General features: G+C 38.7%; 1 protein-coding gene across 3 annotated transcripts in view; it reads left to right on the top strand.

Annotated features, from left to right (window-relative positions):
- Positions 1-12,416, top strand: part of DENND5A (DENN domain containing 5A) — a 111,068-nt gene that overhangs the window by 31,311 nt on the left and 67,341 nt on the right. For 2 of the 3 annotated variants that reach the window (XM_007459860.1, XM_007459859.1), the window contains exons 2-4: positions 8,790-8,861; positions 9,619-9,728; positions 11,436-12,093. In XM_007459860.1, the coding sequence (XP_007459922.1) occupies positions 8,790-8,861; positions 9,619-9,728; positions 11,436-12,093 (840 nt within the window). The remainder of the gene's footprint in view (positions 1-8,789; positions 8,862-9,618; positions 9,729-11,435; positions 12,094-12,416) is intronic. The other variant, XM_007459861.1, reaches the window with a different exon arrangement.

Genomic DNA, 12,416 nt, shown 5'->3' with positions numbered 1-12,416 from the left:
ACAACAATGATATATGTATATATTGTGAAATGATTACATAATGTCTAGTTAATATCTATCACCATAGCTACAAGTTTTTTTTTTCTTGTGATGAGAACTTTTAAGATTTACTCTCTTAGCACCTTTTAGATATACAATACAGTATTGTTAACTATAGTCACCATGCTGTACATTACAGCCCCAAGACTTATTTATCTTATAACTGGAAGTTTGTAGCTTTTGACCACCATCACCCATTTGCCCTCCCCACTCATTCTTTTATTTATCCATTGTAAAGAATAAACTTTGTTTTCTTCTTGAATGGAGGAGGCCAGATGGAGTGAAAAATGTATGGGGTGGGGTGGGGTGGGGTGGGATGGGTGGGCTGGGTGGTCCAGCTGGTTCAAAATTGAGATATAATTCATGTAACATAAATGTGGCTTTTTGAAGTGTATACTTCAGTGGTTTTTAGTGTATTCACTGTGTTGTGCAGCCATCACACTATCTAGTTCCAGAACATTTCCATCATCCCAAAAGGAAACTGCATACCTATTAGCAATTTGTCCCCTGGCAACCACTTTTTGTTTCTGTAAATATGCCTATTCTGGGCATTTCATATACATGAAATTATACAGCATGTGGCCTTTTGTGTCTGGCTTCTTTAACTTAGCATAATGTTTTCAAGGTTCATTTGTGTTGTGGGATGTAACAGTACTTCATTTCTTTTTATGGCTGAATAATGTTCCATTGTGTAGTTACACAACATTTTGTTTATTCATGAGCTGATGCCAGCTGGTTCTTAAATAGACTTTCAATCAATTCTTCTGTTTTTAGCCCCATCGTAATCCCTACTTCATAAGTACCTGATGCTACAAGTTCCTGAGCTTTTTGGAGGTTATGTTGTATCTCAGTTTTCTCAAGTCTACCGTCAGTAATGATTCATCCATCTGCTTCCCAGCTTCTAAAATTTTGTTGCTATTATCTTCACTTTCATTCTATAGGTTTATGCTTCCCCACCTCTACTACTGTTTTAGTGGGGTTTTGGGAAGAGACAGGCAGTAGAGGGAGAACTAACGCATGCCTAGAGCTCACAATTTGAAAGGTAGAATTTCCACACTTGGTCAGACTGTAGGCCCAGCAGTCATTAAGTCATGGAATGATGGAGCTGGAAAAACCTTTATGGATCACCAACTAGTTCTCTGCTTCTTAATCTTTCAGTTGAGGAAAGTGAGACCCACAAAACTCAGTAAGTTGTTTAGGATCATACAATTAATAGCCAAGGTGGGACCTTGACCCTCTCTCCTCCCTTCCAGGCTAGTTGTTTACACTTAATTTAGGCTGCTTATTTTAAAATTTGGTATTGAGGAGAGCATGGGGACCATCGCTCATATTTGTCCTCTGCTATTTCTTACTTAGAGATTCCAGTCCAGTGGGTTTGCCTAAGCCCAGTTTTCCGGAGGGCCCAGCTTATAGAGAAAAGTGCCAGTGTATACACGTAAAGCCTCTGGGAGCCCTCACTCTATTTAGAACAGTATGTGTATTTCCATCTCACAGGACTGGGTTCGTTAAACTGGTCTGATAGACCATGAATTTGAGAGCTTTTTGCTTTCCCCACTAAACACAGCAAATTCCATATCTTAGTTCAAGATGTTAGCTCAACAAATGTGTGCCCTGCAGGGTATTCAGCTGGGCTGAAAGGGAGGCAGTGTCTACACTTGATGTCTTGCTACCAAAGTTCTGTCTTAGCTCTGGTTTGGAGCAGTCATCTCTGGATAGGTTCTCAAATCTCAGTCTCTTGTTAAAATCGGGTACATGAGAAGTTCAGCCATTTTAGGAATACTAGGTTCATGAGTTGGACTAGGTGTGGTGCCTGGATAATATCAAGCAGGAGGCAAAGCATCAATAAAAGTAGTGGCTGTATACACAAATCTAAAGTTATCTGACAAAGAAAATATGTTGAGAAAGAAAGTGAACAAATCTTCCTCAGGGGAACACATAGGAGTAACAGATTGTTTCTATTGCTCTTTCATTGAAAAGCCTGGTAAATAGCTTTCCTGGGTTAGATAGTGGCTTGTCCAAGGTGGGGGCAGCTCACTATCTACATTCTGGATATTTGTTTGTAAATGTCTGACTCCTGAGCACCACAGTCATCTTGGTGATGTGGGCCAAGGTATAGGCTGTCTCTTCAAGGAGCAGTTACCTTCTTCACTTTATGCTGCAACGGCTGTGAATTTACCTCAATTGTATGTGTACAAGAGGGGAAGAAGACAGTGATGAGGGCAGTGTAAGATGGCTTTCTTTAGCTACCAGAACTCTGCTTGCTAGTCTTACTGTGTGTTTTAAAGCTGTCTCTATTTAAAAAGTGCTGATATTAATGAAGTAGTCATCTAAAAGTCATAACAAGGTTAATTTAGTTAGAAATTTGCATTCCCTTCTCTTACTACATTGTGCCCTGTTATTCAAAGATGACAGAAGATGATCTCTGATTTGTACAGGGGTTCAGAAATTATCTAGAAGACAAGCAGAATTGAAATGCTGGGGCAACAAATGAATTGAAGATAAAACCAGCTGGTTTTCAACGTGAACTGAAAACCCAAGTATGAGTTGGTAGTAATACTATTCTGACGTGCAGTCAGTTTCGGAAACGTTTGTAACAGGAAAAATACAGTGATGTCTTTTAATGCAGGAAGGAAATTGATTATAGCATGAGTAGCACTGAATTGATGGCCAGTGACACTAACGGGATCAATTGTAGGACATCCCAGGATGCCATTATGCAAAGGATAGCATAATAACCTGGTTATATCCATTCCCAGAGGAAAAAATTTCATCATTCTTGCTGTAGATAATGTGAACTAGACCTTGTAGGATTGGTGTTGATGTGGTGAGGTGAGGCAGTTTATGTGACACTTCTGTCTTGGGCCTGGAGAGAGGGATAGTTAAGCTGCCTTCAAAGAGCTCTGTCCAAGGTATAGCTTTGAATGCTTCAATTGTGTTGCCTGCAGCCTCTGCTTTAAAACTTTGGCAGGTTATTAAAAACATTAAAACACTTTTTACAAATTAAAAATATACTTTTTAAATACATTAAACTTTTTATTTGACATAATTGTAGATTCATAAGCTGTTGTAAGAAATAATGCAGGGAGATTACCCTGTACCCTTTACCCAATGGTAACATCTTAAAAAACTATAGTATACTGTCACAACCAGGATATTGACATTGATATAGTCAAGATACAGAATAGTTCCATCACCACAAGAATTCTTAGGGTTGCCTTTTTATAGCCACCCTCCCCCCATCCCTGACCTTTGGCAACCACTAACCTGTTTGTTTCTATAATTTTGTCATTTCAAGAATGTTATATAAGTGGAATCATATAGCATGTAACCTATTGGAATGGGCTCTTCTTACTCTTGTAGTGCAGGTCTGCAGCAATGAATTCTTTTCGTTTTGCTTTACTTGCAGTTGTTTTAATTTTGCCTTCATTTTTGAAGGATTTTTGTTTGTTTATAGAATTCTAGGTTGACAAGGCCTTTTTTTTTTTCTTTTTCTTGTAGTGCTTGTAAGGTGTTGTTCCGTGTCTTCTAATCTCCATTGTTTCTGTTAAAAAGGCAGTAGTAATTTCAATAATTTTTTCTTCTTTAATGTAATGTATTTTTTTTCCCTCTGGCTCCATTCAAGATTTTCTCCTTAAAATTTTTTATCTCTTTTTTTTCAAAAATTTGACTGCATGTGATTTTCTTGGTATTTATCCTGCTTGGGATTCAGCTGAGCTTCTTGACTCTGTAAATTTATATCTTTTACCAAATTTGGGAAAATTTTGATCATTATTTCTTCAAATATCCTTTTTTACCTCATTTGCTCTCCTTTCCTTTGGGGCTCCAATTATATGTATGTTAGACTTGCTGCCCCACATATCTTTGGGTCCCCCCCACCCCCGACCCCCTTTCTCTCACTAATCTTTTTTCTCTCTGTTCTTCAGATTGCTTATTTTTTGGTTGACCAGTTTTTAAGTTCATTAACTCTTCTGCATCTCCAATCTGCTGTTAAGCCCATCCACTTAATTATAGTGTCTATTTTGTTGTTCTGTCTTTTCATTCATTATGAACATTGCTGTTTTAAATCCTTGTCTGCTAATCCCAATATTTGGATCAATGCAAAGTCGTTTACTTTTGATTGACTCTTCTCTTGAGAATGGGTCATGTTTTTCTGTTTTTTTATATGCTGAACAATTTTAGATTGTGTCCTTGACATTATGTACGATATGTTGTAGAGACTCTGGATTCTGTCACCTTTATCCAAAAACATTGAATTTTGTTTGTTCTGTTTCCCAGCAGTGAGCGGCCACTTAAATCTCAGTTCAGTTCTGTTAGCCCTAACCTAGCTGCTTGGGATCTGTTCCATGCACGCATGGTTCGGGGATCAGCCAGAGATTTGAGCAGCGTTTATACACAGAGTTAGGGGCACCCCCTCTCTGGCTCTCTCTGGAATTTCCTTCCCTTGCTTCCCAGCTGTTGTGGTTGCCTTTAAATTCTGTCCTCCGGTTCCTTAAGCTAGTATAACTATGGATTTTTATCCGAATTTTAGCCACCTCTCATGGCATAGACTGGGACCTGCCTAGCCAAAAGCCGTGAAAAGAGGACATTTATCCAGTGTTGTTACCTTTTTCCAAGAGTTGACCCTCCATCTGCCTTCATAATCTGCCTGCTTTTCATTTCTAGTACCTTCAGGTAGTTGTTTTTTATATGTTGTCCGGAGTTCATAGTTATCTGCAAGAGAGTTGGTCTCGCTGGAAGCAGAACTTCCATCAAACTAGATATAAATTATTCTGTTGACAAAGTCAGTTTTTTTTGTTTTTTTTTGTGTTTTGTTTCAGTTTCACAGATATTTATATTATCCTCCCTATCTCCTCCAAGGGACCAGATATAAAAATGTCCTTAGCTCTTTTTTTCTTTAATATTTATTTAATTTATTTATTTGGTTGTGCCGGCCCTTAGTTGCGGCATGTGTGCTCCTTAGTTGTGGCTGGCGGGCTCCTTAGTTGCGGCATGCGAACTCTTAGTTGCGGCATGCATGTGGGATCTAGTTCCCTGACCAGGGATCAAACCCAGGCCCCCTGCATTGGGAGCGTGGAGTACTGCACCACCAGGGAAGTCTGTTTTTTTTTAACTTCAAATTTTATGTAAAACTCCTTTAGTTTATCCAAACTCTGATTACTGATAGGTTTAGAAATTGAAATATTCATTTTATTTGGTATATCTAATCCAAGATGTAGATATAACAGATGTGTCCCATAAACAGTTTCCCAGGAAATGATGGTTACTTTTATTGTGCTTGAATCTAAGCTAACACTGTGATCTGGAGAAGCTTTGTGTGGTTCAACATAAACCAGGTTGAGATTTAACCATATTGGGTCTTTCTTAGGTAGCTCTTTGGGTACCTACCTTTTCATATCTGCTCTACCATTTAAAAACACAGATGTAATAAATTTAACATAAATGTACAACTTGGAGATCTTGGTGAACATTTTCTGATGACCTTACAGAGGACTTCAGACAGAAGTTTTGAGGATATTTTTTTTTTCTTTTTTAACTTGTTGACATGCATGTATGAAACAATCAACATAGGTGTCTCATGATAAGAAAGGAGAAAATAATGGTTTTAATTTGGGTCATCATCAACCTAGAAAGCAGTTATTTAGTAGTATGTGTATTTTATTTTAGAATCTATGAAAACCTGCCCATTTAGGTTAACCTTTAAGTGGTCAAAATATTTTCTGCCCAAATTAGGATAAATATTTGGAGCTGTGGTTTTTAACTTTTTCAAGTCATGAAATCCTTTGAGATCTGATAGAAATTGTGTTCTCTCCCCAGAAAAATGCAAATGTCTTCATACAAAAATTTGTAAATTATTTCAGAGAGTTTAGGGGTTCCTTTGAAGCTTCTCAGCATAAGCATCCCTCATTCAGGGTTATTCAAATCAAGCTAGTACCAAGAGGCTAATAGCAATACAAATATCAGTTTGTTTCTGGCCTGGCCAGAACAGAAGTCTAATAGGACTTCTAAGAACCTATTAGAAGTCCTTATAAGGCATGCAGGCTTTAAAAAAAATCTGTCGTGATTTTATCTGAACTGTACTTTCCAGGGAGCAGATTCACAAAGACAGACTGATACCTAGTTGACTAATTTTTAAGTTGCCGTTAGAAATGGGCCTTAGTTTTGATATTCAGACGTGCTGACATTTGTGTTGGGCAAATAATTTGTTGTTGTTTCTAGGACAATAGGACAGTAGTTGTTGTGATGTCATATTCTTGATATTGTCTGAATTTCCAAAGGTCTAAATAACTGAGGATTTATGGGACCTGTGACACATGTGTAGGTTTCAGGAGGTGGGGCTATGTAGATGTTCCTGAGGCAATAAGTCTCCATTGCTTATTCTCAAAAAACTCAGCCCTCGGTAAATGATGAGAGATTGAATTGTTTTAACAAAAAGATCTTAGGTTTGTGATCTCCTTCCTCTATTACTTTCTGACACTTCATAGGGTGATTATAATGAACACGATTGTTCTCAGGGCCTTCATACCTCTTCTTCATACATTTTCTTTCCCCTTGCAGTGAAAAGACTATGTTCCTGCTACTGGTCCAGTCTAATACACAGAAGGACTTTTGTCTGAGATTGGCACTCTCTGCTGTGCCTCTACTCAGAACCTGACTCTTTAACAAGACTTCTTTACTCAGCTTGTTTAAAGAAGGAGCAGGAGGTGGAGAGGTAGTGGTGGGGACAGAGGATCTGAAGGCCAGTTTTCCCTGTGATTCATAGCTTCCCCCACCTCTTTGTCTACACTCCAGGTCAGCTCATCATGTTCACTTCTGGCTCCATTCTACATCTCACTGGTTGTTTAAAATTCTCCCCCTAAATAGTCCCCTGTTCCATCCTTTGAATGCTCTTCATGTCTTAGGGGGCACCTTGTAGCCATCTTAGGAAAACATCTTTCTCTAAAGGCTTCCATATAGGACATTGCTAACTGCCCTGATTCCCGTATATGTTCAAATATTTCGTGGTTTTTACTGAGGGGATTTTCTAGCCTACTAAGGAAGAAATGAGCAAACTGACAATTAAAAATAAAGAAGCTTAGGAGGAAGAAATAGTTCTTGTCTCAGAACTGAATGCAGTTTAAAAATACATTCTGAGAATGTCAGACTGTAGACAAGATCTTATGTCAGCTGCTTGTTGTTTAATTACTTTCTACAGTGAGTGCAGGCTTGCCATGGGTGGGCTCTTTGCACTCTTTGCAGGTGTTAGTGAAAACTCTGAGACTAGCTCAACATAGCTGTAGGGCTTTGTTGCTACTGGTATTACCAGCTGCCGGCTGATTTTGCCAGTTTTATTTAGTGAAGATTATAAAATGTATTTTGAGAGATGAAATTTGCTAGAAAAGAGTTTCAGAAAAGTCAATTTGGAAGAAGGGATTAGAAATTAGAGGACTTGAGTTGTGGAACTTGCTTTACTAACAGAAAGAAGGTTGGGTCTTGTCAGAAGTTGAAAATTATGAATAAGTGGGCTTCTGATGATGATGGTGGACAAAACCTGAGATAAAATGGAAGTGAAGGTTTTAACTGTTAAAAGCAATAACTCTCTGACTGGAATCATTATTAATTTCTGGAACAGGTGCCTTAGAAGTAATATAATATAAACTCTGTTTTAAACTTTCAAGGTGCCTTTGGGATGACTTAGAGTGAAGGACTATCTGACTTTAGGTTCATCCCAGTCTTGTGTTGGTGAGGAGTGCATCTTCCTTAATAATCACCAGCCCCTTTGGGTTCTAAGCCAACTTATAAAAACTTCAGTTGGAACAGATATTTTTTTTTTTTTCCCGGTATGCGGCCCTCTCACTGTTGTGGCCTTTCGCATTGGGGAACACAGGCTCCGGACGCGCAGGCTCAGCGGCCATGGCTCACGGGCCCAGCCGCTCCACAGCATGTGGGATCTTCCCGGACTGGGGCACGAACCCATGTCCCCTGCATTGGCAGGCAGACTGTCAACCACTGCGCCACCAGGGAAGCCCTGAAACAGAATTTATTCTATCAACTAGAGCCTGTGAACAGGATCCTGTGCAAGTGTGCTCTGAATGGATAGACCACATAAGCTTGAGCCTCCCAGATAATAACCTTCCTGGGAAATTGTTATTTGTGTATGTTCTTTTTCCTATACGTTTAACAGAAAGGTCCTTGAGGGTGTGTGTTTCATCTGGTTCATCTCTATCCTCCACAGTACTTAAGGCCCTTGTATAACATGATTACTCAGTAAATATAGAATTCAATTGATTTGTCCTTGATCATGTTTCCCACATATTTTTCCATGATTCCTACTAAATGTATTTGTTCAAAATATTTAGGTGCATTTAATTTGTTCCCTTCTCCCTAATCCCTTGGGAAAAGCAATATTTGGGTGGTATACTTTTAGAAAAAGCACTAGTGGCTTTATAGTAATTTAATACCTGTTGAGCTCTTCATCCCATTATACTATTTTGTAGTGTTTTTCAAACTGTGAATTGCGACCATTAGTAGGTCTGCAGTTAGCCTTTTTGGTTTTAATGATATAGAGTAGAAATTATGAGAACACATTCCATATAGTAAAGGTATTTTTTTGGTGAAATTTTTGTTTTAAGTAAATTTATATACATTAATATATATCATGTGTGTGTTTATTGCTTCATGATATAAACTTTGTTTCATACTGGGGTCATGGTCAAAAAAGTTTGAATAACATTGCTTTATTGTAATACTATGTTATTTCATTTATCATATAGCATTATGCCAGTACATACAGGCTTCTAAAGCCAGGGATGGTGCCAGCCCTTTCATTTCAAGTACAACTGAAGGTAAAAACAAAACAAAATTGAGAACACCCAAAGCACTCTGGTGGCTCTTATATAAGTCCAGTGGCATTTTGTACCCTTTGACCTAACTTTCTTATGCCTTTTTCGACCAATAGATTTTTTCATATTTGTATCCCTCTAGGTGGTGGGTTCTTTGATTCTTCCTCTTTTCTCTTCAGTGTTCTTATTTCAGTATGCTCTAATGTTTTTAGGAGGGGGAAGGGGGAAACAAAGGAGAATTTCAGAAATTTCAAATGATTCTCAATTGACAGAATAGCTCATTGGATTTATCCTGAAATCTGCTTTCTTAATGTTCTTGAATTTTTTAATCCCCTTTGTATTTTTTCAGAGATCATAGAAATGCATACTTTATTTTGAATTTAAAATAATTTATGCTTCTATGATGTTATTAGTTGACTTTAAGCAAATGAAATGTAGCTTTTAGGGAAAAAAAAATGATGGATATAATCCTTCATCTTTCCTTGTGCTTTCTCCCCTCTCCTCCCAAGAAGATTGTAGTAATGATTTCATTTTAAAGAAAAGCCAAGGTAGCTAACAGTGTCCAGTATTAACCGTGCTAAACTTTTCCAGCTTCTTACTGATCTAATAACTATAATACCTTTCCTGTTCTTAGATGGTTGGCATACTAACCCTTTTGCCTTCATTTCTGTACCTTGCTGGACTACCAAGCTCAGATATTCATAACCTGTGGTTTCAGGGGACTTTGTGGAGATGACTTGCTTCATTCTTTTTCTTGCAGGAGAAAATTTTGAGCAGACACCATTGAGACGAACATTCAAGTCTAAGGTCCTTGCACGATATCCTGAGAACGTGGACTGGAATCCCTTTGACCAAGATGCAGTGGGAATGGTTAGTATTTGTTAGCTACAAGTGTGAGATAATTTACAGAGTAATTCACAGTATGATTGTGAGTTCAGACTATGGTAGCAGTGGTTCCACCAAATATCAGTAACTTCTTATATGCATATTGTTTGTGATTCTGCATTTTGATCACTATATCAAATATTTGGAATATATCAGATATACCAAAAGTCACAAGGTGCTTCTGTTGAGTCAGACAAATACATAGTATTGGGTCAGTGAACTTTTTTGTGAGATTGAGCTATTGGTTGCTTATAGCATTGATTTTACACAATAAGTGAGGTTTAAAGCAGTTTTCATCTGTATTGTATATATCTGAGTAATATGACAGAAATGGGTGTTTTTGTTTTATTATAATTTTGATAGGGCAGCATTTTAAATTTGTAGACGAATACTACCATGAATAAGCTAACGTTTGTTGAGTATTCACCTTGTGCTAGGCACTGTGATAAGTATTATACATGAATTAACTCATTTAATCCTCACAATACCCCTTATGTAGATAATATTAAGTAAACACACACAGACACAGACAGATATTTTATGGGTGAGGAAACTAAGATCCAGAGAGGTTAAGTAATGTGTTCAAGGTCATATGGCTAACAAGCAGTTGAGCAAGCTTAAATACCATAGTCTGTTTCCAGAACTCTGCTCTTAACCATATCTTTGTACTCCCTCTGTTACTTTTTAATAGCTTTTTGAGGATGATCTTGTTTGATGCATGCAATAACCCTGTGAAGTACGCAGAGTAAACTGTATTATCTTCATTGCAGAGTAAACTGTATTATCTTCATTTCACAGGGGAGGAAACTGAATCATAGAGAGCCTCAAGTTTTTTGACTCCTAGTCCAGTGCTTATTTCCTTTTAACATACTATATTCTAGAAACACTTAGGCTTTGAGAAGTCAAGTTCAAGGGTAATGGATATACCATAATGTAGCTCCTTGTACTTGTTAACCCAGGCTCCTCTTAGTTCCTTCCTATAGCCAGGTTTGTGGAAAAGTGGAAAATGGAAACTGATTGATTCAGGGCAGTTAGATTAGCTACCCAAGTTTCTTTATATAACCCATCTGAGTTAAAGTGAAAAAAGTGCATCTTTATCCTAATTATGTCATCTCCTTGCATTACATGAAATGAGTACCCTTTTTTTTTCCTATGAAAAGAGAAGATTTTATTGATGACAGAATCTTGTGAGTTGATAGAATCTAAAACTTTGTTTATTTTTAGGTATGAAGTTGCATCTGTCTGGTTTTTAGATATATTTGTAGCATCATCTCCTAATACATGCTGTCATGCTTAACCACGTACCTCAATTCTCCAAGCTTTCTTTTACCTCCTTTGTGCATTTTCTTCATGCCCCTGAAATACCCTTCTTTCTATTATCTACCTGATGAATCCTGGCATAAGCTCATCTCTGAAGCCTTTTCTGATGAAGGCTGAGACTGAGTTGTTTGTTCTTTGTTCCTCTAGCACTTTGTGTATATTTCTGTATAGCCTTGATAAATGCATTATAATTTTAGTTACTTGTGTGTCTTAGAATGGGAGGTCTTTAGGGCAGATATTTTGCTGTGTTGGTCTTATATCCCAGGCACCCAGCACAGTAGGTGCTCTTTAAGTAAATAAGTAGTGATGGTGTTCTGAGAAGAGGATCAGCAGTGAGTGTTCTCACCAGTTGTTTCCTTGTGTCTTTTGCAGCTATGCATGCCCAAAGGGCTGGCATTCAAGACCCAGGCTGATCCCAGGGAGCCTCAGTTCCATGCCTTTATTATCACAAGGGAGGATGGCTCTCGGACATTTGGGTTTTCCCTCACATTTTATGAGGAGGTGGCTAGCAAGCAGATCTGCAGTGCAATGCAAACCCTCTACCACATGCATAATGCTGAGTATGATGTCCTCCATGCTCCCCTTGCTGATGGCCGAGACCACAGTGACATGGAGGATGGTGAAGGCACTCCTGGGACCAAGCTGCAACGCTTCAACTCCTACGACATTAGCCGGGATACGCTCTACGTCTCTAAGTGCATTTGCCTCATCACGCCCATGTCCTTCATGAAAGCATGTCGGAGTGTGCTGGAGCAGCTTCACCAGGCAGTCACTTCACCTCAGCCCCCTCCACTGCCCCTAGAGAGCTACATATACAATGTACTCTATGAGGTGCCACTCCCACCTCCTGGCCGGTCCTTGAAGTTTTCTGGGGTCTATGGGCCAATTGTCTGCCAGAGACCAAGTACCAATGAGCTTCCCTTATTCGACTTTCCTGTCAAAGAGGTCTTTGAACTGCTTGGGGTGGAGAATGTATTTCAACTTTTTACTTGTGCCCTTCTGGAGTTTCAAATCCTGCTCTACTCACAGCGTAAGTCAGTGCTTACTAGAGCTCTCTCCCTTCATAGGGCCTCTCTTCTTTCCATATCAGATACAGTAGGGCTGACTGTAAAGGACAAGGGCTGTTACAGTTTGAGCAAAACTCAGATCTTTGGCAGGTAGGTGCTGGATGGCAAATTAATGGAACATGAGAGGTCTACCATTTCTAATTGGCTATCATCGTGGCCTTTTGCTGGGCACTCCAGTCTGGGAGGGGAACCCTGCCTCCTGATGTCTGATTGATGCTGAAAAGAGGAGGCAGGAGTTGATGGTCATGGGAAATTGACTTTCCATCAGTTTTGTTCTATCACTCTG

The sequence above is a fragment of the Lipotes vexillifer genome, unplaced genomic scaffold (genome assembly GCF_000442215.2).
Source record: "Lipotes vexillifer unplaced genomic scaffold, Lipotes_vexillifer_v1.1 scaffold61, whole genome shotgun sequence".
Classification (NCBI taxonomy): Eukaryota; Metazoa; Chordata; class Mammalia; order Artiodactyla; family Lipotidae; genus Lipotes; species Lipotes vexillifer.
The sequence above is the reverse complement of the archived record's forward strand: the minus strand, read 5'-3'. Positions and strand labels throughout refer to the sequence as shown.